This window comes from Musa acuminata, chromosome BXJ1-9 (assembly GCF_036884655.1).
Source record: "Musa acuminata AAA Group cultivar baxijiao chromosome BXJ1-9, Cavendish_Baxijiao_AAA, whole genome shotgun sequence".
Taxonomy (NCBI): Eukaryota; Viridiplantae; Streptophyta; class Magnoliopsida; order Zingiberales; family Musaceae; genus Musa; species Musa acuminata.
In genome coordinates, this window is record NC_088335.1 from 8,174,580 (window position 1) to 8,200,315 (window position 25,736).

Below are 25,736 nucleotides of genomic sequence, written 5' to 3' on the forward strand. Positions count from 1 at the left end.
ATATGAAACATAAATTGACTAACAGATGTAAGCATATATAATCTCTTCATGAAATTATATTTCATTTTAATATTTGATTATATGATCATTGCAAACTTAAGATTCATATTAAATATGTACAAACCATTATACAAATAATATCCAAACGTTAATTGTTAGGAAATAATATCATAACAATTCTAGATTATAAATATAAATTTCTAAAATTATAGGAACATATCATGTATTCTTAAGATCCATCAAATGAATAGTCTCTAGACGTACGCGATAAGTACTAACTACTATTACTTTTACTTAAGATGATTCATTATAACGATGAATATTTCATTCTTTTTTTTTATTTCCATGATACATTAAATTTTTATTATTGGTAATATACGTTGAACATTAGAATCAATCCATCTAGTATTAGAAAAGGATATTTATAATATTTGATTTGAAACATACAAAAGTCAAAGTTATACCTTTTCTTTTCAAACAAAACCTCATAGTTCTTCTTCTTAATATTTTTCTTTTATGAGTTTATATGGTATTTATAAACTCAAGTGATTTAGGCTTCAACTTTCTTTTATTGTTATTTATTCATTTCCTCGAGTACTATTCAAAATATAATTAGTCTTTCATACTTTAATCTTAATTCTTTTCAAATACATATATTAATAGGCTCATTTAAATTTTGCTTATCCTTTTATTATAATAAATTTTAAATAAGTCAAACTAAGAAAAAATAAAATTAAGAATAAATTGGACGTGCAATAATTCAACTATATTCGTGCTCAACGTTTTTTAGTTGAGGATACAATATTGAATTCCTTAAATATTATCATATTAAATTTTAATTAATTTTTTATTAATATGTTAGTCAATAACTTATCAATAAATTTAAATTGATATTTTAATATTTTTAATGTGTTACTTATAGACTATAATAAAGTCTAAATATTATTAATAATTATCATAAAACTGAGCCGTTTAAATCTTTTTCGATCATTTGTCTTAATTATTTTTCATAGAACATTTAGTAATTAAGTTTATGATCGTTTCAACTAATCCGATCAAGGTCTAACACACCAAATCTAGGAAGTATCACTATAGTGAAATAACATGATATTAATTTTAAAAATATAGTAATATTGATCAAAAAATAATAAAAGAAGTATCACTATAGTAAAATAATATGATATTAATGCTTTGAGTTTTTAATAAATATTGAACTATTGATATCATCTATATTTCACATTTGGGTGAAATATTGACATATCTAGTATTTACATTAAATTATTTATGAATGACTAATATCATCCATATGGAATAATATTGTTACCTTTGAGTATATAACCTTAAGCTATAAGGATATCTAAAACAATATCATCCTACTTCATCATATAATTATTCAAATTAGATTTTTCTACCTAAATCTCATAATTATATGTGTCATTCTTAATATTATTTTCTTTAATATCATTTGAGATTAGTTCTTTAATATAATTTTATAAGTTATTGATCTAAGATACTTTGATGGCTACAAAACCAATATAATAATATAAAATATAGTTTAAAATATTTTATAAGTAATAAAATATTTATTATAATTCATATCTCATAAACCTATCATCTCATGTCACTTTGACAACTACCATTTAGATAGAACTTAGGGATATGAGTTACAAATAATATTCATCAAGTTTCTTTAATTTAATTTATATTAAAATAATTTAATAATAATTATAATTATAATAATGATTAGACATTAATCAACATAAAGAAAAACTTATATGATAACTATAATCATGACGAAACATAAATCATGATTTTATGTGAAAAATAAATATTATTTCATAATTTCAAATATATACATGTGAATAACCAAACAAATATTTATGAACAATAATTAAATTTTGAATTATCACATGTAAAATTTTATCAATATGACATATGAAATAATTATAAAAGAAATTTATAATTTATATATTTTTTAAAATTTCGCATGAAACCCTTATATCAACTAACCATATTTAATTAGATAGACCCAATATTGGGTTACCCAAATTGGGCTCATAGATTTGGGTCGACCATTCACTCAATTAAGTTTATCAAAATTAAAATTGATCAAAATTTGATTTTTCTCGAATTCGATCAAAACTTGATTGATTGTATATAAATTCAGTCAAGCAATCAAAATGCAATAATAATCAAATTCGATCAAAATATTTGATTAAGATAAATTAATTAATTTTATAATTAAGAACATAAGTCAAAATTTTCAATTCTAAAGGGTAAAACTATAATTTTTACTTAGGATATATAAAGGGAATTTTCTAATTTCTAAAGGGTAAAATTGTTAAAAGGATATAAATTAAAATTAAATAAATTTACAAGGGTAAAACTATAAATTTATAAAAAAACCTTAATGCCAGCCACCCTCGCAATTGCTGCCACTCGCGATGGGGTGGTTGTCGTCACATAGTCAATCGGTAACCTCGCTAGTTGTTGCGCCCTATCGCCATGTTCCTCATCGGTGGAACGTCTTCGCAGTGCATCCTTAATCGAGCATTGTCGACCGTGTGATTGTGCACATGCACCGATAGGCAACCTCCATGGTCGCTGCAATGTGTGACTATGCTTATGCATCCTATTGTGCAACCGTTGGGAATTGCTGCCTTCGATGTACAGTTGATGTCGATTGTGACTAACAAACACTATCGTGATGGTGCTGCTACAGTCGTTACATGTAATGGCATTATGTAGCTGCCATAACTGCCACAAGCGACAACGCTGCATAGCCATCACAACCGTCACAAGCAATGGCGCTACTACAATTGTCGCACTCAACAACACTACATAGCCATCGTAGGGCTGTCACACCCCATGATGCTTCCACTAGGTATGCAGCCATTGCTCACATTTGGGCTAGTTCCCATGAGAGGCTATTGCCTTCAATAATATTATCATCAACAGCAAGCTATCGATAATGATCCATCATTCAAGTATAAGGAACCTCACATCGCCCGTAAGTAGGCGATATGATATATTGGATAGAAAAACAAATCCATAATATAGACGAATTGTTCAAATCTTGTAAATCAAAACTGAATAACACATTTTTATGAGTGAAAAGTGCTAACAAATATATCTAAAGTATTTGATTTTACAAGCATGTCTCTAATACCAATTATGAGCATAAAAATCATCATTGTGCTATTGTTATATAAAAAAAATTATTGCTAAAATATGAAATCAGATAATAATAGATTAAATTTATGATACATACCTTTTGATATAATTCAGAAAGCATTTATCAAATATGTGATTGTACCATCATCAGATCCGAAAGCTATAGTGATGTTGATTTGTAAGGAGATGAAGACATATCTTCTCCTTTCTTTTTATCATGAACGATAGATTAGAGACTAAGGCGAAATAAGAAAAGATCTATAATCTCTCAATGATTGATTCATGTGACCAAAGAGAGATAAAAGAATATCTACAATCTTTCAATAATATCACATATCAACTTATCAACATATTTTGTGTATAGTCCCTAGAAAGTCTTATCTATTTATAGACGAGAATAAATAATATAAAATAAATAATTAGGAGAGTCCCTTCCATCAAATGTCATCTTCTAAAAAAATCAATTATAATTAGACTTTTCTTTCTATTGACTTATAATCATAATCAGAATCCAATCATATCCATAATATATATAATCTAACTAGATAAGGTCACAAAATCTAACACATGCTACCTATGCTACCCTCTTTAATGGGGTCATCGATTAGCTAGGGAGGAGGTTCGTCGTAGGAGGTAATAATACAATGAAGTTCATAGGGAAGGATGAGGGTAAAGGCATGCTCGAAGGCCTTAACGACCTTTAGAAGAAAGCAACAGAAAGGATAATCATAAGAGGTGAAGGCGACGACAGAAGTGAGAGTCTCGTGTCTCGTTGAAAGCAAAAGACGACCATGACAAGATCAAGAGTAATTTTAAAAAAATATTCTATAAGAATAAAATAAAAATAAAATACTTTACATGAAAAAAAAATAAAAAATTAATTTTTTTTAGTTTGCCCATATAAAGTCGTAATGAAGGTAGAAATACTTTTGAGTTATAGCGCCAACTTCGCATGCCATCGCAACAAAAACAATTGTCAGCAACTCTGAACCCATGGGGAGTTAAGAAGGAGATGATTATACCTTTGACTCGACGACTTCTTAAAAGTCAGCACAAATCGCCAATATCTGCCCAACCATTTCCAAAAGCTGCGACCGCAAGAACTTTCAACCTCAACAAGTGATCATGGCCATGTTACTTCCAGCGTGGAAGAAGGCGCTTTCCCTCGGAAATGGGTCTATCTGCCTGATATTTCACTTCGTCGCTGATGGTTTCCCGTCCAAGTTGCAAATATAATATCAGGAACACGAAGCCGAAGACCCCATCGAAACCCCCGTCCCACGTTGTCCGGCATTAGGTAATGCCCGCCTGCCTTCCCATCCGTAGAGTTCCCACTTCTGTTCTCATAATGCTTCTCAACCTAAGAGTGATAATCTGGCAAGTCAAACAAAGCCACAAGTGGCGGGATACCTGAATTATCCAAGTAGATCTTGAAAAGTCAGCATCCCAGTCTTTATAAGGATGTAACTGAGGATTTGAGTTCCATCGCCACAAAGTTGACGCAGAGAAGATGACGAGCAACAGCACATCATGCAAAATCCTGTTGCTCTTGGTGGTGGTGGTGATTACTGGCGAAGAACTTGGAGTCTTGGCCAAGGGTAGTCTGACATGCAAAAACCGGTGGAGTCCGTGCTTTCGCAGGCAGATTGTATGTCCGAAACAATGCCCGGACGTGAAGCCATCAGATCCGAACGCCAAAGCCTGCTTCTTGGACTGCTACTCCCCCAAATGTGAAGCTACCTGTCGAGGTGACGATACTGTGCCACAATAACACCATTTCTTCCACCAGACTGACCCTTTAGTCTCGGCTTTTACTGCAGGTCGAAAGCCCAAATGCAACGGCGTAGGATCCGGCTGCTACGACCCCCGTTTCATTGGTGGCGACGGTGTTGTCTTCTACTTCCATGGAAAGAAGAATGAGCACTTCAGCTTGATCTCCGATCGAACCCTCCAAATCAACGCCCGCTTCATCGGCCTCCGACCCGAGGGAAGAACCCGTGACTTCACATGGATACAAGCCCTCGGTATCATGCACGACTCCCATGCTCTCACCGTCGAGGCAACCAGAGCCGCCCGATGGACCGATGCCGTCGACCATCTTCGTTTCACGTACGATGGTAAGCCACTGGAGATCGCACAAGGCCATCTTTCCGCATGGAAGTCGTCCGAAGACAAGGTGGTGGTGGAGAGAACCGGAAGCAGGAACAGCGTTACCATTACAGTCGATGCAGTGGCGGAGGTATCTCTAAGCGTGGTTCCGGTCACCAAGGAGGACGACGAGATCCACAAGTATCAGATACCATCTGACAACTGCTTTGCGCACTTGGAGGTTCAATTCAGATTCTTTGGTCTGTCTCCCGAGGTGGAAGGAGTTCTTGGACGAACCTACCGCCCAGACTTCAAGAACACAGCGAAATGGGGCGTGGCGATGCCGGTGGTCGGCGGAGAAGACGAGTACAGGACTTCATCACTTGTTTCTCCAGATTGCAACCGGTGTCTTTTTTCTCCGGAGGCTGATAACTAAGCGGTGGCTCACTGTTACTCACAGTTGCAGGATTCGGTTAGGGCCATGTCCAATTTATGATGCACGCAATGTGTTTGTCACGAGGTCACTGATGAGACTTCATAAAAATGGTGGTGTTCAATCAATTGCAGTAAGATTAGAGGCGAATAACGAAGAATCTCACAAATATATGGCCCCGTGCATTTTACCTTATTCTCGTGCATTCTCTGTCACTTGAACCACAGCTAAACATAATCATAATTTTAATGCTTCTGCTAATGTGTCACTGAGCAAACTGTAAATTTTGATTGTTAAACTTGAAATATCAAATCATGTTCTTGACGAAACATTCTATTACATGAGCAAAAAACAATATCAAGAAACTCTATGCAATCTTTGTGCATACATTATCAAGAAATTAAGTTGTCATATTCTTCCATGCAATCTTAACAGCAAAACCTACCTTCTTGAGAGCAGAAAATTCTGATAGGAGCGTTGCTGTAATAGCATTTCCAGGACAACTAATGTGTACTCAATTCTGTCATCTTTAATTTCGCCCACATATTCTATCACGAATTTAAGAATAAAAATGGATGTATGGCTAAGAAAAAGAACTGAAGAAAAAAGACAGCCAATGAAGCCGGACCATCTGAACAACTAGAGGATATGGATTATAAGCACACACTAGAACAGATCCACATAAGAAACAACTCAAATTCTCATTGAAACAAATATAAAGAAACTAAAACAGAGCATTCTTTTACCTGTTGGGCAATTAACTACCCCTACCGTAAGAATGATAACCTCCTCTATGATGAGGCTTTTTACCACGAAAAGATGTCCTCCCTCGACCAAGATTCCTAGGAGGACGTTGTGTTCTTGGTGCATTAGCTAGTGGCGGCCGCCCAAAGTTATGCTCATTGCTAGAAATTGGGGCACCCTGCATTTGCATATTTCCAGATGTTTCTTGTCCCAAATCACCACTCCACATTGACCCAGGAGGTGCCATAGAAGGCCTCATTAGCCCACCAAGCCAAGGTATGTTAGCAGGGGCTTGAATACTAGGAACGAACTGCTGTTGAAATGGCATTCCAGTTGGGAAACTATTAAAGAACTGGTTTTGATGCAGCTGATTGTAAGCTTGATTCACCAGCTGCTGGCCTGGCAGCATATTAACTGGAAATCCTCCTTGTAAGCCTATATGTTGTTGCTGCTGATGTGGCAATCCATTTAGCCAAAGTGCATTAAGTTGCTGCTGCAACTGCTGTGGTAGAAGACCCAACGAGCTACTCATTTGTGCTGCCAGTGGAATCACTGGTATTGTGGAAGGAGAACTAACACATGTATTTCCAGCTCCAAAAGAACCATAGTCACTGCAACCAAGATTACCAGCTATTACAGGTGGCTGAACAGGACCTGCAACACTGGTCAAAGGTCGGTCCACAACATCTGGTACATGATCAAATGCAGGGGGGATATCCTTGTGTATACTAGCACCTCTGAATTTTCTTTTATTAACAAATGATTCTTGATTTCCTTTTCGCCTATCATTATTCTCCCTCTTTGACAGGCGAAGAGATTTCTTATACTCGGTTTCCTTATCATCAGAGAATTCCACTTCTTCATTGAGCTCTTCGTCATTTTCACCTGATGCATCATATGCTTTCCTACAAAGCTCCTTATGGTTGATGATGCAAGTGGCAAACTCCACGACGAAAGATACAGCAGTACCCACACTGATCCCAGCAGGTACTTCCATGTCGGAATTATATCTCACAACATAGAAGGGAGTTTTTACTGGTCCAAATATTTCATCAACAAAACCTAAAGGCAATCTCATTTCTGTTATCCAAAGAATGGAACCCTCATTCAGAGGGTTGTGCTTCTCTGAACCCTCAACAATAACTTTGTTATCCAACATCTGATAAAAGACATGAGCAAGGAAACTAATATTCAGTCATGCTAGGAATCATGATAGACAATGTTCTCTACAGTAGCTTACTGCATCAACAAGAGCACGTAAAACTAGAACTTAAATGACAGCTGGCAAATAATGTCATGATATACATGGCCAGAAGTTATCAGGTCATGAGTGGGAAACAAAAGCACAAAGCAGAAAATCTTCCATATTGCCTTTAAAAACATGGCATAAATTCTCATGCTTGTTTTAGATCCAAGAAAAAGCCGCTACCAAGTTACTATTTCATGGACTTTAAGATTTTCTCTTGACAATGCTATCCATATTGCCTTTAAACGCATGACATAATTTCTCATGCTTGTATTAGAGCCAAGAAAACGCAGCTACCAAGTAGCTATTTCATGGACTTTAAGATTTTCTATTGACAATGCTATTTCATGGGCATTTAGGTTCTCTCCTGACAACAGGTCCGATTACATACCACAGAGAATCCTTCAGCAATTAACTGTTGATGAAAAGCTACATTTATAGATTAGATAAAATCACCAAACTTAGTGTTTCCCAGCAACTAAAAGTGTCAAGGTCATTAGACGCATTAAAAATGACTGGTTGTGCCAATATGCATTTAATATCTCAGATGTGATGTTTTGCCCTCTTACCGACAACCATATATAATCAATTAAAGAAAGGAATAGAAAAAATGAATAAAACATGTAGTTTTATGTTGGCAAAGAGTTTGTAGCAAAAAAAAAAAAGCAGGTAATGTAATTAGATAAGTAACTTACAGCTGAAATTACTCCAACAGGCAATGTCTGATGGTGTGGTTCCAAAAGAACTTCAATTTTAGGAACTGGTGGAAGATTCTGCAATCAGTATTTTAATTGGTCACAACACCATGTAAAAAAGTAGATGGATGACAAGCAAATGCACATAAATATAATAGTAGCATCAGCGGATGCATTGCCACAGATGAAATGTGTAGTAATTGAAAAACTGAGTCCACACAGAAGATTATCAGAAAGTTGGACAGAAACATATTATCTCAACCGTAAATTATGCTGTAAAGAGGCAAAATAGAATTACCAAAAGCAATTTGATACCAATTTGTAGAGAATTAAACCTTAAGACTTTAGTATAATCAATTAAAAGAAATTTATATGCTCTTAATTAACTAGAGATATCAACTTCCAGAAAGCTTAATGGCAGATACATATCCATGTGAGCAACCTCAAATGGTTAGAAAAATACAGCTTGTTGTTGTTTTAGACACAATATTCAAAAGGCAAAGGTGACTAGTATGTTAGTTATTGCAACCTGTAAAACACATTCATCGTCTGGATCCAAAATTTTCAAGATAAGTAAAATAATATTTAACTTTCATGAATATCACTATGAATAGAAAAGCAAGATAAAAAAGGAAGGTTAAACCTGTAGAACTTAAATCAACTAAGAACTATTTATGTTTGATAAATACACAATGTGGCTATACAAGTATAAAAAAAAAAAACATGTTGACCATGGCATTGATTACTTCAGTGTAAACAATGATTTTACAGATAATCATCACAAAACCAACACATTGCAGAAAACATCACAGCAGAGATCTTCCAGCCACCAAATGTAATTTTGCATTAATTTTACATCATCAACTTTTTTCCAAAAAATAATCATCAGAAAACATGTTCTCAATTCAACTTATCCATCCAGCACTTTTGCCTACTCAATAGGTGACACTAAATGTTGGTATTATATATGAAAATGTGTTGTTAATTGAGTACAGTTACTCTGTACTTTTACGTAGAAAATGAATGCAAAGGTTTTTTAAATATGTAGTGTTATCAACAGAAGAATTATAAATGGCCGACTGAAATTCAGCAGCATCTTAGTTCACATTCTGAATTCAAAAAAATGCATAAAAGATTACCTCAACTTCATTTTTTGACTTGATGGGCCCTTTCACGACCTCTTCTTCCTCTTCACTTCCTATAAACATCTCCTCTCGATCAGTGTCCCTAATTTCACCCTCTTCAATCTCTCCCTCAGCATCCATGCCTCTTTCTCTGTTAGAATTGCTGTCAGATTCATCGTCGTCATCATCATCGTCATCGTCGTCATCTTCTTCTTCACTGCTTGACGAAGAAGAAGAGTCACTTCTGTCTGTATCATCGTCCTCTGCTTCGGACCCATCCGATTCCGTTCCACTACTTTCTTCGTCCTTGACCAAACCACTAGCCGCATGAGCTTCATTGGCTCCATTGGCCTTCGTCAATGCGGTACATCCATTAGCTACATCCCTTTCTTTACTACCACCAGCACCAGAGCTCACCATGGCCACATTAGCTTCGCCTGCGTCAATTTTAGCCGTTGCCTCCGATGCCGCTCCTTCCAAGACCGTAACATTATTAGCGTTTCCATCAGAACCTTCTACCAAGCTCACATTTTGCATCCTCTCATCGATCGAGGAGCACAAGATCTCTTCTTTTGCCCCAGGATAGGATCTTTTGGTCGCAAAATCATCAGTATCGAGAGGACCAGCGGATTCGACCTTGTTCGGGTCCAAGCCAGTGGGGTCGGGCACCTTGGCTTCGTCCCCCAACATGAAGAATTGGTCGGGATCGATGAGCCACTCCTTGACGGGGTCGAAGTCGGGGAGAAACGAATCAAGGTCGTCAAAGTTGAGAGGGGAAGGGGGCTCCTCCCGATGGCTAAGCGGAGGACTCCACGGCCTCACCATCGTGGGTCGGATTAGGACTTCGTTGGCCGGGTGGGGAAGCCGGGGAGGCGGCGGCGCCCATTTAACGGGAGAAGTGAGGAGTAGTGTTTTCGGCGGGGTTGAGATAGGAAGGGTTTCACCGGCTATTCCGTTCTCATTAGGGTTTAAGGGCGCCCACTGGGAAGGGTAGAAAAGGGTTTAAAGAGGCGTGGTTTTAGTAATATGGAGGAAAGAAAAGATTAAAAAAAATCCTAAATTACTCTGCTGTCAATAATTTTACCAAATAAATTAGTGACATTTTCATCAAATAAAGTAGCTGATATTTTCATCTCTAAATTAGTTTTTATAAATGATAATTGGATTGGTTCATCAATATCCTTAAGTTAGTCAGAATAATTCCATTTTGATTCTGTGCCATTGATTTTACTATGATTATTGATATATTTTGATTCTCACAATAATTTGACATAAAAATAATAATAAAATAAAAATTTAATGTTTCAATCTAAGATAAGTGAATAAAGTACACATGATCTTCTCAACTATTGTATTTCTATATAAATGATTAAAGGCAAACAATAAAAATCAAAGTTATAAGATGATTTGATATTAGACATGTTTATACGCTATTCTTTACAAAATGTTGCCTGATACAGACATCCAATCTTCATAGACAAGTCATTTAACTTAACAGCCAGACGCTAATGAAATAAAACAAAAAAAAGATATATCAGGAATGGGTATGAACAATCAAATGTAGTGATACTATAAAATCTTTCCGGTAATTGTATTTTCACTTCCCAGATTTCAAACGGTGTTTCTTTCTCTCGTCAGCAATAAAAATAAAAGCCTTGACGAATTCTTCTTTCACCATGAAAAGAACGGAAGCTGCAAAAACACTCTGTACGATCTTTGTGCCCATGCCTTTATAAAATCCACGCAGTCCTTCGTAACGGATCATCTTTAGTATTGCATCCACAGTCCCTGTGATGGACAAAGACATTTCCTTGAATCAGTTCATTTCACAGCAGCCCAAAGCATTTAAATCCAAGAAACCAAGTAAAACTATATAATCTTCAGAGGGCGCAATCAATTTATAACCCACAACTCTTGAAGCTAAATCATATTTTTGTTGCATTATGTGGATACCAGTCAGCTGACAGTTCTAAGAGTGGTGTTGAGGAATCAGGCATATGAAGTTGTTTACATCAGCATGACATTAGTTAATTGCCCTCCCCTATAATAAATCACTTAATTGTTTATGTTAACATTATAGAAATTTGTGATTGAACAATTGAAATTTAAGGAAAGAAAGTTAATCTATGCTTCAATGATGGATATTTGCATTAAATAAACTCTCGTGCTCTAATTCAGTCAAGCTTAATGCATATGAGGCATCGAGGAATAAAAGGTAGGAAGAAAACAAAGATACACCAAGTAGGTGGAATGAACAAACATGTTCCTGTTAAATTCTTTTGCAAGAAACAAAGCACAAATTTCCATAAGCCTTTAGAACAAGAAAGAATAAACCTAAGACCATATAATGGATGTTATTAAAAAGCATTTTTAGATCGATATCACTTGTGTTGCAGTCACAAGAACCAACTAAGAAGAACAGTTGAAAACACTAAAAGGGGAATTAATTAAGACTCAGTTATGCAAGTAGAATTGAGGCATATAGTAATTTTCTGCACTCTGACCAGCTGGTGATTTAAATATATCGACACACTATCTCTTACAATCTTTGCGAGCCCAGTATGTGGTTTTGTCTGGTAATTACATGGTTAATAAGATAGAAACTTCACCTATCTAGTCCAGATGTCTATTCATGATATGCACACCACTTTCAAATATCAACTAAATTCAACATGAAACAAGGACTGATGGTCAATGCAACAGGAAACTAATAATTTTTCCCACTAAAGAAAACGAAAGTTAAGAGACTAACCCCATGGAACTTGCCTATTGGTTTCAACAATTAAAGGTAGTACCTGTGTATCTTGACATTGCATTCCTGCCAATTTCTTGCTTCGCCTGTAACCTAGACTGCAACCATGGAAAGAAAAATGCATTGGTTGGAAGAAAAATCAAATGGAAAATTTAAGAGGCAAGAGTATTACTACAATCTGCAACCATTTCATATCTATATACAAAGACAGGTTGTCTCTAAAGACAGCTTGCTGACAATTAAATCACTGGAAGAAATGTAAGCTACTCAACTGAAGGGACCAAAGATGCCTCAAAACTTCATAACCTTGGAAAGAAAATATGAATGAAGAATCTGGCTTCTTTTATCTCACTTCTCAAAAGAATTTAAATTTTTAACATGACAATTCAAAAGGCACCAAATCAAGAAGATCTAATCAACTTTTCTTGGAGAAAGCCACAGAAGAAAACCATCTGCTAGACAAAATTTACATAAAAAATTCCAGTAACAACAGAGGGGTGTAAAAGTGCAATTTCTATCCAATTATAATATTACTTTTATGTGTTTTAGAGATACCTAAGGTTCATCACACAAGGATTTATCATCTATCACCAATAACAGGAACCTGTTTATTACAGTGTTTCTGGATCCCGTACAAGGTGGGATCCGAATTTGTTTAGGGCCATCACTATTCAGATCATTAAATCATACAATCCGCCAGCTTTCTTTAGATAATTTTGTTGTTAATAAATGTTCTATATTGTCTTTCATACTTTATGTGGATTACTAGATAAGGTACCACATTACTCTCAGAAATCAAGAACAAAAAAGAGTTAAGTATACCTTTACAACTAATAAAGGATATGTTGCCAGAGTTGCCCCCAATTTTGCCAATGCCCCCAGCAAGAAAACCTGTGCATGCAAGGAGTCCAATAAGAAAGGTTAAATGTAAACAATCTTCATCAAATTTTGCCTCCTGTTCAATATTAATCTTGTGCTTGACGAGTTTAGCACAAGGATAACAACTAGAAAATCGAAATTCTTTATCAGCTAGATGTGCATCAAATAAATGTTGCTGAACCTCTAAAGCAGTAACATTTTTATCCCCATGCTTAGTTCCAGTACGCTTTGACCGCAGGTGCTTTAGTGAGGTTTCATAAATCATAAACTGGATTGATGGGTTGCATACCTGCAAGTATAATAAAGTCAATACATTTGGCTTCAAAGTTCGATGTTACAAAAGATGTTAGACAGTGTGGCTGGTCATCAAGTCTACTGACCATGATAAGGGTTGGAATGAGTCCTTTCCAGAATCCTTTTATGCCTGCCTCATGATAAACCTCCCTCACCTGTCAAAGAAATCCATCATCTTAGCCAAAGATGCATGGAATGCAAGTTCGGTGAACAACATCGACCTCAAGTATCATCAGGTACAACTGTGATGTAGCCATGGAAGTCCATATTCAACACTATTTCAAGACTAGATTGTCTACTATGTTGTACCTGGTACCAAGATAGTATCATTAGGTACTTAAGTTTTCTTTTCCATTTAATCAACATTTATCAATTTGGACAGTGTTAGAACTTGACAGTCTGTCGTATCATCCACATCAGGTCTAGCTTCAAGAGAAATGCATATACCACTATACCTCCGTAATCTACAAAGTACGCCAATGGTGGGTTCTGCGCATTGAGACAAAATCTGCTTTTTATCTACTCAATTGTAGATTTAATCTGGAATACTTCTAATTCATGTCATAGATATAGGTCAACTTCTAGCTAGACCAAAAAGCAAGCAAATTTCTGTAAATAATTGTTCCCTCAAACTTCTTTCCCGTATAATTATGTATAAAGAAACTGAGGGTTTACTAACCGCATGAAATGTTCCATATGGACGAGGTTTCATCAAATCAAGTTTAACTAGCTCGTGCTCCATATAGGTGGTACCTGCAAATTCCCTCAAAATAGCCTCCTTTCTAGCCTCCATGATTTTCCTCTCTGCTTGTGTATGTGTCTGAAATGATGTAAAGTTCCGACATGCATGTATTAATAGATGATAATGACAATAATGATATTTAGTAAAATGGAAAGTGGAGGAGATGACATGCTATATTTGCATTTAGATCGATATGCACATAAGTTATGTTCTAAACTATAGGTTGTAAACTTGGTTAGCAACCAGAGGAGCAAGAGAATAAGTAAACTTAGAAGTACATAAAAATATGGGTCCACGGTGATTGATGAGATAAAAGTGACTCCAGATTGTAAAATGGAAGATTCTACCTGATGCAGCTCCAGATTAATGCTAACCGGTCAGCTTGTGCCAAGAAGAAACCTTATCAAACAAATTTAGTCATCAAAATGAACAAGCCATAGCTTACGTGTCTTTATTTTACCCCACAAAACAACACATTCATCATAAAAATGTCTATTCTAGATTATAAGGTTAACAATATATCGTATATTTCAAAGTAGGCAGCGATTTGGTTTTTCTATCGAGTTGAAAGGCTACAGCAACTCGGTGCAGGAAGTAATAAGAACAAAAACCCATATTCTATGTCCTTGGAGAACTTTATGATGAAACCTCAGCACAGGTAAAATTAAACAGGTTTCCATCATTATTCTAATAAAAGTATGAAGCAAAGTGATAGAAACTTATATTCATTAAATTTGCTATCATGCATATTGCATAGGACACCAGCATCGCTCTCTTCTTCACTTTACAAAAGGAAATCCCATCCGTGCATGCTTTAAAAAATAGTTTAATTACATTTTATAAATAGTTTTGATTTTATGCGGACAGAGCGAAACTATGTCCAGTAAAATGAGATTATAGTTGTGAATCTTGAGATGATCTTTTACATCAAAATAGAAAACATTGATGAATACTGGTAATATGAACCATGCAATAGCTACTTGCTACATAAGGCTTGCAGTGACAAAAATCTAAGAATCTAATCAAGTTGTTATTACACATGCCTGCATACGAGTGACCAGAACCCATATTGGATTAGTTAGCAGCACATTCAAGGACCTGCAAAAATCAATAGAGAAAATAAATACTCCTTGAAAGCATTATCAATCTCTGTTCTGTAGCATGCTAAATTCATTAGATCTAACCATCAAACAGATAATGTCATGTACCCTCTGGAATCGTTTACCGTATCACATCAGAGGATAGTAACATTACAAGGATGTGTGATAGGATACATGGAACCAAGAAGCACTAAACGAGAAGTTTGGAGCTTAGCTTCAACTTGCCAGCATATATACCTTGAATAAACTAATCTTTGTGCAACATCAAGGATATTTTCAGGACTGGCACAAGCCTATGTCATGTTGGAAATATTCATGATCACTCTTTGATTGCTAACATGTCAACACTCTACCAACTGGAGTTAAGGCTCTAGCAAAGGTGGTTTGGCCAAGAATGACCCTACCTAGACCCATAAGAAATAATTACAACCAACCTAATTTTTATCCATTTCAGCCGATGCAAGAAGTTAAAAGAGTAGAGTGCAAACCTAATACTCTAATATTAAGCTGATGCAAAGAAGTCCAGAATAATCAGATTTCCTCGGCTTGGAATGTGGATAAAAAGCTAAATTCCATTCAGATGTGGTTGGTTGATATATGTCAACTAAGCCTTTGAAAGTTTGTAGGCAGACCTGGAAACCCAGATTGGTTAAACTAAAGAGAGGAGGAGCATCTGAGTTCTGTTCGAGCCCTTGTCTTCACATACCATTAGAAAACACATAGGTCCTAATTATGGCAAGCAGAATACCCACCCTGCAATAGCTGCGACGACAAGCCAAGAGAACATGCCAACAGTACCATCACCGAGCCCTTTCTTCTTGCGTGCAGCGGCCGCAGCCTCTGCCTCATTCTTAAGTACCTGATAGAAGTAATAATATATTCCCTGGAAATGGCCACCATCGCATCATCTTCAGATAAAGTGGAACAAACTGGTAAAGTAGCAAATCAAGGTCGGACAATCGTGGATGGGGCAATCCACGAAATGATCGACCTCAGTTAAAATTGCGAGAGTGGAGAAAGTGTGAGGATGGGATGGAATGGTCGACCGGAAGTGTAGATGTGGATGTTGAGTGGGGAAGGCGAACCTGAGACGCGGCGGTGCCCACGAGAGATGGCTTCAGACCACTGTACAGCCCTCCCCAACCTTCCATTTTAAAGAGCTGCAATCCAACAGTCAAAAGGAAGGAAACGGAATCAGCGGAGGAAGAGTAGGTCCTGCGAGGTCAAGGTAGGAGGAGCGAGGAGACCTGAAGGATCTGGTAGATGGTTCCGCCAGCGGAAGATGGTGCCGCTTCTGAAGAAGAGAGGTCGCCACCGCTCGCGGCCGCGGCCAGCGACGTCTTCTTGGCAATCCTCTCGGTCTGTTGACGAGTGTTCACCTGTAGGCATTAACAGGTGAAGAAGCGAGGGCGGGCGCGTGGCAAGCCAACTCAGGGATGAAGCGGCAAACAGAGGGGATAGAGGGAGAGAGAGAGAGAGGCGCACGGTCTGTAGAGGATAGGTGATGATCTGAACTATCATGCCTCCGCCGGCCCCGGCTAAGCCGTTTACCAAAGCGTTCGACATGCTTCGCGGCCAACAGTGGGCGGCTCGATTAGGAGTTTCACCGGCGCGCAGCTCTACCACCAGGACGTGTCAGTCGAGCACCCACTTCGTCGACACCCTCATCTGCACCTCGTCAACGGGTCTGAGCAGAGTCAGTCCACGGCACAGAAAGCAAGAGTGAGAAGGTGATCGGTAGTGTTTTCTCGGTCCAGTCATTTTCACATCATTATGGATAACTTCATTCAGCCATAAACATAATAGACTTAAAAATGGAAGCCATATCATCATAGATTAAATTCCAATCGTAAATCTGGACGGAATTGTTCTGATAGGAATTATTACCCCATCAATCCTATTCTTTTTCATTCAACCGATTAGCTCGAATCATAATCCGTGCACATATTGAGACTGCTCTAAGCCCATTGATCTTTTCATTTTCCGAGGTTTTTTTTTTTTGTGGTAAAGATTCATGAAAAATGTAAGGATCCGTACGCATGAAATTCTCAAAACCAACAATCTATAAAAGATGGCTCAAACAGATAAAATAAAATTTTAAATCTTTTTTTAAAACGAATACCTTGGCCGACAATATTTGAGAGCTCACTAATCCAATGGTGGAGAAACAATCTTGCCACGTGAGAGGAAACTGTACTATAATAGATCTGAAATGTAGCACCGGGTGAACACACAATATATACTACCATTGCAGAAGCAACACGTATCATTAGCCTTCTCTTTATCATGCTGTATCACTGAAAATAGTAAAAGTATCATGCTGTATCACTGAAAATAGCTCAAGTACGCATATACAAGAAAAAGAAAACTAGCATAAACTAGTAGAATATCCGATGAACCTTCTTCCTGTTCAACATAACAGGCAACCCTTGCCTTATTACCATGAATCGATATAGAGATCAACTGCAACAATATATGAACAACATCAACCCTTCATCATTTCGTCCAACTAATAAGAACTAAACTGAAACTACTTATGTTGCACAAACAAACTACACATGGCTATACCAACCTACCGGTTTACATGGAGTACCATATAAAGAAAAAAAAAATGAAACACAATTTCTATCCACAATTGATTCGTCATGTGCTATGGAAACTTCAAAGGTCATGTATCTTCCTGCCTGTGCCGATGGAAACAAATATAACACAATCATGGGCCTTAAGTACTGACTGGTTCTTAGTTGCAGTCTAATCCACACTCTTCCAGAAGAGGGCCATCTGATTTTGGTAGGAATGGATCGATCCGTACCCAAAGCAGAGAGAAAATTGATGCGAGAAGAATGGACCAGACAATGACAATGGTAGGTGTCCGGTTCTGCCGACCAACAAGACCTTTGAGGAAGGGATACAGGTGAACAATCACCCAGAAGGAGAAAAAGAGTTTGCCGAACAGAGGTCCCCATGATTCATATCCGTTGTTTATTGCATTGGATACACCGGCTACCACACCAATGAAGTTTACGATAAGCAGAGTTGTCGGAGGGATAAGCAAAGTGGTCCACTTGAATGTGTACAACTCAGAGAACTCTTCATCATCACCAGCCTTTGTTGTCACAGTGAAATTGGTGTCTATACCAGCAAGGACCTTTAAGAGCCCCTGAAACACAGCAAAGAGATGCGAGGAAACACCGCCAATAACCCAAAACTGCTCGTTTCTCCACCAGTCATCAATGCCAACACCACTCCATCTCATTTCCAGGATACTTGTTGCAAAGATACAAATGAAGAGTGACAGGAACCAAAGACTCGCTACATTGCTAAGCTGTAGGTTGAACATGGTATTAGCATCAAAAGGTTAAAAGAAAGGAATATCATTTGAAAGATGAAAATGCTATCGCACCTCAGGGGTGATGAATTTCCCAGTGAGCAAGCAAACAGCAGGCAAGGTACAGTAAGCCAAAAGAGGAATTGATGTCCAAGGATATATGGTAGCATTGATGTATGATAGCCGCTCCAGCCATTTAAGACCACCTCCATATCCATACCAGAGAGGACAATGTTTGCTCAAGAAAATCTCCACAGACCCAAGAGCCCACCTAAGGACCTGGTGAAGACGATCTGATAGATTGAGAGGTGCAGAACCTTTGAATGCAGGCCTTGCTGGTATACAGTATATAGACCTCCACCCATGGCAGTGCATTTTGAAACCTGTCAATATATCTTCTGTCACTGAACCATAGATCCACCCAATCTGTAGTGAACAGATAGCAAGTTAGAAATACGTCTTTAGATACCAAAGAATATATATTTGGATACTGGAGCATACACATTTAGATACCACCACGTAAAACCTAAAGAAATGAGACCAAAAGTTTACCTCTTTTCCCCAGTCAGTCTTATCTTCATAGCCACAACTAATAACATGGATTGCTTCCTTCAATAAAGAGGCAGGAGTAGCTTCTTTTAATGTTCCACCATTCTCAAGGAGAGTAGACGCCACAAAAACAGGAGACTGCCCAAATTTCTTTTCTAACTTCTGCTGAGATGTCATATTTATCCTTTCAATCTCATTTCCTGTGAATGTGCTAACAGGTTAGCATGTTGAAATTCTCCAAAAACAATATAGAGATAGGAACACTTCTGATGTATTTTCAGACAGCTGTACAGTAAGACATTTTCTACGAATTAGGTTGCCTAAGGTAATAAGCAGAACAACTAAGGCCAAAACCTACACAAGATAAAGAAAAAGGCAATAAGAGCATTGTAATCTACCTCTGATATAACAAGAATTGCATCATTTAATAATTTTGCTATATGGATTAACCCTTTCTGTCCTATTTTATTATGTTTATTCTACAAGAAGACATTAAAGAATGAACATCCATGCTAAACCAAATAATGACCAAGTGCTAACACAATAGAGAGCCTCCTATGACGCAGTGCATACAGACTCACTAGGGCCTATACTCTCAAGTAATTGGAGATGACTAAATGGATATTTTCCCATCAATTAACACTACCAAAGCAAAACACCCTCTGATAAACAAATAGTTACTGTGTCCTTTCTTGCTGATTATGACCAAATGTCTACTATAAATCCAAGAAGAAAATCATAAATATGAGCAGGTTGTCAAACTATACAAGTGCTGCAATCATCTGATCAACATACATCATTCGGTAATGTAACGAAAAATATTGATTGATCAGTGGCAAGCGTAGACATACCTTTAATGCCCTCTTCAATACCCTCCAGTGCAAATACCGGTGCTCCAGTATCGCCTTTCCTGGAACCAATCTTATTCTTATCCTGTTTAGCTTTTGCTGCTTTCTTCTTTTTCCTGCTAGAACAACAGCATCCACAGCAGCACCAACTAGGCCAGCAATTGCAAGTCCTAGTTGGTGGCTTCTTGGATTTTGGAGCATCAAATCCATAGAGTGCCTGTCTTCTGAATACACATCCAGTGCCCACATAAATAGGCCCTTGAATCCCATCTAAACCTTTCATATTGATCTGCATCATGACTTATTTTACTTTTCTACGCATGTTGGGTATATGGACTTTCAAAGAAGAAACTGTGCGACAATATTGAAAACTAAAATTAATGAATATGCCCCAAACGCAACATGCTGATACTTACATCAAAAAACACTATGTTCCGATTAGCATAGCGATCATGTCGATCAATACCATCGAACCTCTGAGGGAATTGCACATAGCAAACTTTCTTTCCTACTTGTGGGTCCATCATGAAGCACATTGCCTCTCGTATTGCCTTACTATTGTTAAAGTAATGGTCACAATCCAAGTTCAACAAATAAGGTGCATTTGTAAGTACAGCAGAGACTCTAACCTGTCACAAAAGCAATAAAAACAAACAAATAGGCCTCAAACTACTGTAACAACAATGGAAAAGATTAATCAAAAGGCAGTCGCTTACCAAAGCATTCATAGCACCAGCCTTTTTGTGATGATTAAAACCTGGCCTCTTTTCTCTAGAGACATAAACCAAGCGTGGCAGTTTATTCCCTTCCACATCATGCCCACCACTTTGCCCCAAAAAGACCTAAGTTTTTATAATGTCAGAAAAAATATCAATTGAATTTCAAAAAGGAAGCTGGCTGTGTTACAACTGCAGTAAACAAAACTGAAAAAATATAACATTTACCTGAATCATGCCTGGATGGTCACGGACATTATTTCCAGGCCATGGAGTTCCATCCTGCATTGTCCACCCTTCTTCTGGGACTTTTTGTGCTTTTGCAACCAGGGCGTTTATTCGCACCTTGAATTCCTCATATTCTCTCTGCAAACAGAATCAAATTCAGTGAAACTATGACCTATATACATATTTTATCAATGAAAGATTAGTAAAACTTTTAATACCTTTATTGCTCTCCGTTCTTTAACAAATGAAGGATGGACCTTATCCTTCAGATAATCTATCTTTTGCTGAAGATACCATTCTGGGGCACGGGGCTCGACATTGAATTTCTTACAAAAAGGAACCCATTTCTTTGCAAATTCAGATGTTTCTGATAATGCTTCAAATGTCAACATAGCAGCACCATCATCAGAAACATAGCAAGATACTTTTTCAACAGGGTAATCTACTGCAAGGATTGAGAGGACAGTGTTTGCAGTGACCAAAGGAGGTTCCTTCATTGGATCAACTGTACTCACAAATATATCAACTGGAGATAGTTGAGAAGGTTTCCCCTCCTTTTCATACCTAAGATAAACAAATAGGCAAATAGTTGAGTGATCAACTGATCATCCAAGTAACATGAACAAAAACGATAATATGACAATCTCAACTACCTTAATGACAATCTGTCAAGATATGTTTCCCTTTCAATCGGAAGCCACTTGGGAAACTGATCAAGAATCCATGAAATAGCAAACCAGATTTCGCAGATGACAGATATGAGCCACAGAGGATATGCATCAGATGCAGGGTTTGTGATTCGAAAATGAAAGAAGAACCCAACAACCACGAGACGAATTATGATGATCATCCTGTATGGGTTTATTTGACTAGAAGGTACTGGCAACTTTCTCGACAATGGTTGTCTTGCTTCATCCATTCTACAGAAGAGAATAAAATATTACCACAAATTTAACAAATAAGTCAAATGTTTTTTGATATAAAAAGAAATTAAATATTAAAATACAACAATCATGATATACAAGGTGGCCTTTTAAATTAACCTTTGCCCACTCCAAAAATATCGCCATTGTCCCCATGTTAAATTGAAGCCAGTTAAACTTTGTAAATTCATCTTAAACATGATAGAACACCCAAATGTATGCCTTTTGACTCCACTTGATACTTGTAATTGATAAAGCCTTGTCGAAGATACATGATTTGCTAAAATTTAGTTGGCCTAACTTGTAAAAGCTATATACTTGTTATAACTCAGCCAGAAACAATCAAAACATTCCACACTTTTAGAATACTCATAACCAGTTGGAGTTGTTTAAAGAAATATGATTTTGCAAAATATCATCTTGTAACTAGTTTTTATTCACAGCTTCCTCCTGTCACAATGGTCAGTTTTAATGTTGGAATAATTGGTCACTAAATGAGAGAAGACATATAGATTTCAGTTTAAATGGCACTGATACTATTGGTAAGTCTCAATTTTCATAGAAAGTGAATCAAAATTTAAAAAATTGTAGATGTGCACTATGAAAATATGAAACCAATAACTCACAAAACATGAATATTTTAAATTATAGAGAAGTACATTATGTACACTGTTCTGTCCTGAACTTAGAACAGAAACAAAAGGATGTGTGGGGCATGAAGTATATGTTATATGTCAAACATAACTTATGGGGCCCTGCATTCTGGAAAGCTTTCAGTTCATGTAGTCATGGTACTATAGCTTACTAAATAAATAAATAAATAAATAAATATATATATATATATATATATATATCAACAATTGCATTCGAAATACAATTTGATATTAACAGACCGAAAAAAAAAATCAAGAATTAATTGCACAATATCAGACTTGGGCAATGGACTAGAACAAGATTTCTATAATGATGATGGGTGATTAACAAGTTACGGAACTTACAATGGTAAATCTGTTTCATCGCCATCATTATTCCAATCTCTACTGCCACCATCACTCCTAGTCATTTGCGTTTTCTCTTGCTTCTGCTTCCAATTCTCCATTCTCTCCTTCCAGGCCACACTTCCATATCCATAAGCGGCCAGATCCTTAGAAGGATCCATGGATCTAGGTTGCACTGCAAGGAATGAGGTTTTTCGTTAACCTTGTGGTGGACTAAAACAACTGATAGATCAACAATATGATCTCAACTTGTCATTTTACATGACTATTGCTAAAAAATAGGATAGGTAGAAGATCCTTGTATTAATAAAGAATTCCAGTACCTGGAAGACTGGGATCTGAAAATGGAAGTGGGTGAATTCTTTTTCCTCCCCCACCCACAAAAGAAGGGACGAGTGCATGCTGTTCTGGAGGAATGTCATCGACCTGGAATGGAAATAAGCCCATGCATCAGAAGCGAGATCTCAGAAAGGCATGTGGGAAAAATCACAAAAACATGAGACTCATCTAATTGGACGCGCCGGAAAAGAATTAGGTAAAAGGGTTTAATTGAGTGCAAAACATCGAGCGAGAGAGAGAGAGAGAGAGGCGTGAGTTCAAGTACCATCTCGCCATTGGTGAGAAGAGGGACTTGAGGCACTGTATGAACAACATAAGGCGTGTTCAAGTCACCACGCCGGCCATAGCTCATGTGGCCCTGCAGCATGGCCTCGGCCATGTACTGCGAGTCCTGCTTCTCTCCCGGGACGAAGTTGAACTCGTTCTCGAGATCATCGACGTCATCCTCTTCGTCGTCGCCAGCCACACGAGGGCACCCTGCAGAAAGAGGAAGACGAAATGCAACAATCTGACACGAGAAGGATCAAAGAATGGAGAGATCCACTGCAATCCATGCGGTTCCGTAGTTATACCCTTGAGCCGCTTGAACCGGGTCTTGCACTGGGGGCAAACCTGGTTTCCCTCTCGCCGCTCGTACTCATAGCAAGTCCTGCAAACGGGGAAGGCGCATTCATTGCAAGCCACAAAGAGATCCCCGTCGACGGTGAGGCCGACGTCGTCGCCGCAGATCTGGCAGATTTGGCCGCTCAGCTGCTGCAATGGCTTCGGCTGTGGGCAGTATCAAGTCCAAACATCATCCTCCGGATTATCTGACGACAAGAAGAAAGAAAACAGAGGAAGAGGCACGTACCCCTGACTCTCCGTCGCGGCGGATGACCACAAGCTCATTCCGGTTGTGAGAACCGGCGACCAAACCAGCGCTCGCCTCCATTCACTGTTCGCTCGTGATGATCTTATCTAATTAGATCCAACGGTGGTCCAGTGCTGGTGCGCCCAGCCCGACCGGACAACTCAACTATTTCCGCTCCTTTGGGGGCGGAACAATCACCCGAGCGATCCGACCTCCTCCCTTCTCTCCCCTCTCCCTACCTACTCAGGCCGTGAGAGTAGTGGACGGGGGAGGAGAGCAACTCTCTCTCTCTTCTTCCTCCCCGCCTTATCAATTGCTCTTATTGTTCCTTGCTTTCCACTTACAATGCTCACAGCTGGATCGACTTCTTTGTCAATTTTCTGTTGGCTGATTCAGTAAAAAGGCCATCGGAGGGGGAAACTTTGGGAGATTAAGTATGAAGCAGGCATTAGGCGATGACCGACACAGTTAGGAGGCAACGATAGCGGAGTCTGCGATAAACAACGGCCTCAATCAAACACCATCCGCCAGTTGTTTATTTATTTTGCCTTTTTCCCTCTATTTTAACAAGTCTGCCGACACAACCCTCGCGTACAGCTAAGAAAGAGATAAGAGGTGGGTGACCGAGAGGCCTTTAACCGCAGGGGTGGAAAGAGGCTCGATGGTCATATCTGCAGGAGGGGAGAGGGGGGGCGAAGAAGAAGAAGAAGGGAATGTGGAAAAGGCAAAGGCAGAGAATTAAAGCGGCAGCCAAAAGGAAAATGCAGCAGGAAGCCTGGGAGCAGGCAAAGGAGAAGGGGAAGGGGAAGTTAAACGAGGCCTGACCGATACTGGAGTGCAACGCAGCGGCTAGTCGAGAGGCAAGCACATGCAGGTTTCAGATGTCAACGTCGGGTGCAGCTCACTGGGTCGGATTTGGTTGACGGCCTTCCCCCACAGCCTGCTCGCTGGACCCACGACCGACGCTCGCCGTCGGCAGCCGTACTCTCGCTCGCTCGCACTAATTTAGGGTCAACCGGTAAATAGTGTCTCGAGGAAAAGGTCGGGGAGGGCAAATACCGAGGTGTCGGTGCATCGCTTTTTGGTCGCTGCGGATTACCGGATCAGTCGCGTCCGTGTGACGAGTTCCTTTACCCTTCGAGAGGTGGTTGAAAAGGGGTGAGATTTAGGTTTCACATAATTGACTGATGATAATGGAGGAGGTTGGTTTGACGTCGGTCTCCAGCGGACCGTTTCCATCATTGACGTCTCAACCAGCTCGCTCTTCACAGGGTGGGGATTAGTGGAAGCCGTGACGGTGTGAAATGGCGTCGGTGGGCGGCAGCAGTTAAAGAGTCGATAAACAATAGCAGACCCATAAGCTTCACTCACCGCCAGGTCAATGCAGCGGAGGCGGCAAGGCATCCGGAATCAGTAAATGAGTAGCCCTCAAGACCATAAAAGCGGAGGACACGTGAACGGAGTGGGCCCCTTCATTCCTCCTCTGTGGCGTTAAGGCAGGAGGGTTTGGTTGGGGCCGAGTGCCGACCCTCTGTTCGCTGGAGAAACAAAAGATTCTTGAACGGAGAGTTGGGGCGGGAGTGGGACGATTTGTGTGCAGCGTTTCTGCACGTGGCATGTGATTCTTCTGGTGCAGAACAGATTCTTGATTGATCATATCTCCGGTCGGTTTGCTTCGGTCCAAAT

At 38.5% G+C, this 25,736-nt stretch overlaps 4 protein-coding genes across 4 annotated transcripts; 1 reads left to right on the top strand and 3 right to left on the bottom strand.

Moving 5' to 3' along the window:
* Window positions 1-4,353: 4,353 nt before the first annotated feature.
* LOC103997697 (uncharacterized) lies at window positions 4,354-5,894 on the top strand. Its single transcript, XM_009419001.3, has 2 exons — window positions 4,354-4,922; window positions 4,995-5,894. Exons 1-2 carry the CDS (start codon window positions 4,685-4,687, stop codon window positions 5,696-5,698), a joined length of 942 nt encoding a protein of 313 aa, XP_009417276.2. The 5' UTR covers window positions 4,354-4,684; the 3' UTR covers window positions 5,699-5,894.
* A 433-nt stretch (window positions 5,895-6,327) lies between these two features.
* LOC103997698 (H/ACA ribonucleoprotein complex non-core subunit NAF1) lies at window positions 6,328-10,475 on the bottom strand. Its single transcript, XM_009419003.3, has 3 exons — window positions 9,520-10,475; window positions 8,381-8,458; window positions 6,328-7,598 (listed from the first exon to the last, which is right to left on the bottom strand). The coding sequence occupies exons 1-3, from the start codon at window positions 10,327-10,329 to the stop codon at window positions 6,453-6,455; spliced, it is 2,034 nt and encodes a 677-aa protein (XP_009417278.2). The 5' UTR covers window positions 10,330-10,475; the 3' UTR covers window positions 6,328-6,452.
* Window positions 10,476-10,887: 412 nt separating this feature from the next.
* Window positions 10,888-17,046, bottom strand: LOC135592958 (peroxisomal nicotinamide adenine dinucleotide carrier-like). Its single transcript, XM_065082717.1, has 11 exons — window positions 16,757-17,046; window positions 16,519-16,650; window positions 16,357-16,431; window positions 16,024-16,154; window positions 15,215-15,269; window positions 14,109-14,249; window positions 13,516-13,584; window positions 13,317-13,424; window positions 13,079-13,147; window positions 12,300-12,354; window positions 10,888-11,292 (listed from the first exon to the last, which is right to left on the bottom strand). Exons 1-11 carry the CDS (start codon window positions 16,835-16,837, stop codon window positions 11,102-11,104), a joined length of 1,107 nt encoding a protein of 368 aa, XP_064938789.1. The 5' UTR covers window positions 16,838-17,046; the 3' UTR covers window positions 10,888-11,101.
* Window positions 17,047-17,623: 577 nt separating this feature from the next.
* Window positions 17,624-25,041, bottom strand: LOC135592959 (probable cellulose synthase A catalytic subunit 5 [UDP-forming]). The gene is made up of 14 exons (XM_065082718.1): window positions 24,051-25,041; window positions 23,773-23,968; window positions 23,466-23,677; window positions 23,185-23,287; window positions 22,862-23,036; window positions 21,594-21,860; window positions 21,159-21,504; window positions 20,941-21,078; window positions 20,713-20,838; window positions 20,413-20,625; window positions 20,000-20,285; window positions 19,152-19,348; window positions 18,675-19,025; window positions 17,624-18,596 (listed from the first exon to the last, which is right to left on the bottom strand). The coding sequence occupies exons 1-14, from the start codon at window positions 24,129-24,131 to the stop codon at window positions 18,012-18,014; spliced, it is 3,276 nt and encodes a 1,091-aa protein (XP_064938790.1). The 5' UTR covers window positions 24,132-25,041; the 3' UTR covers window positions 17,624-18,011.
* Window positions 25,042-25,736: the final 695 nt, after the last annotated feature.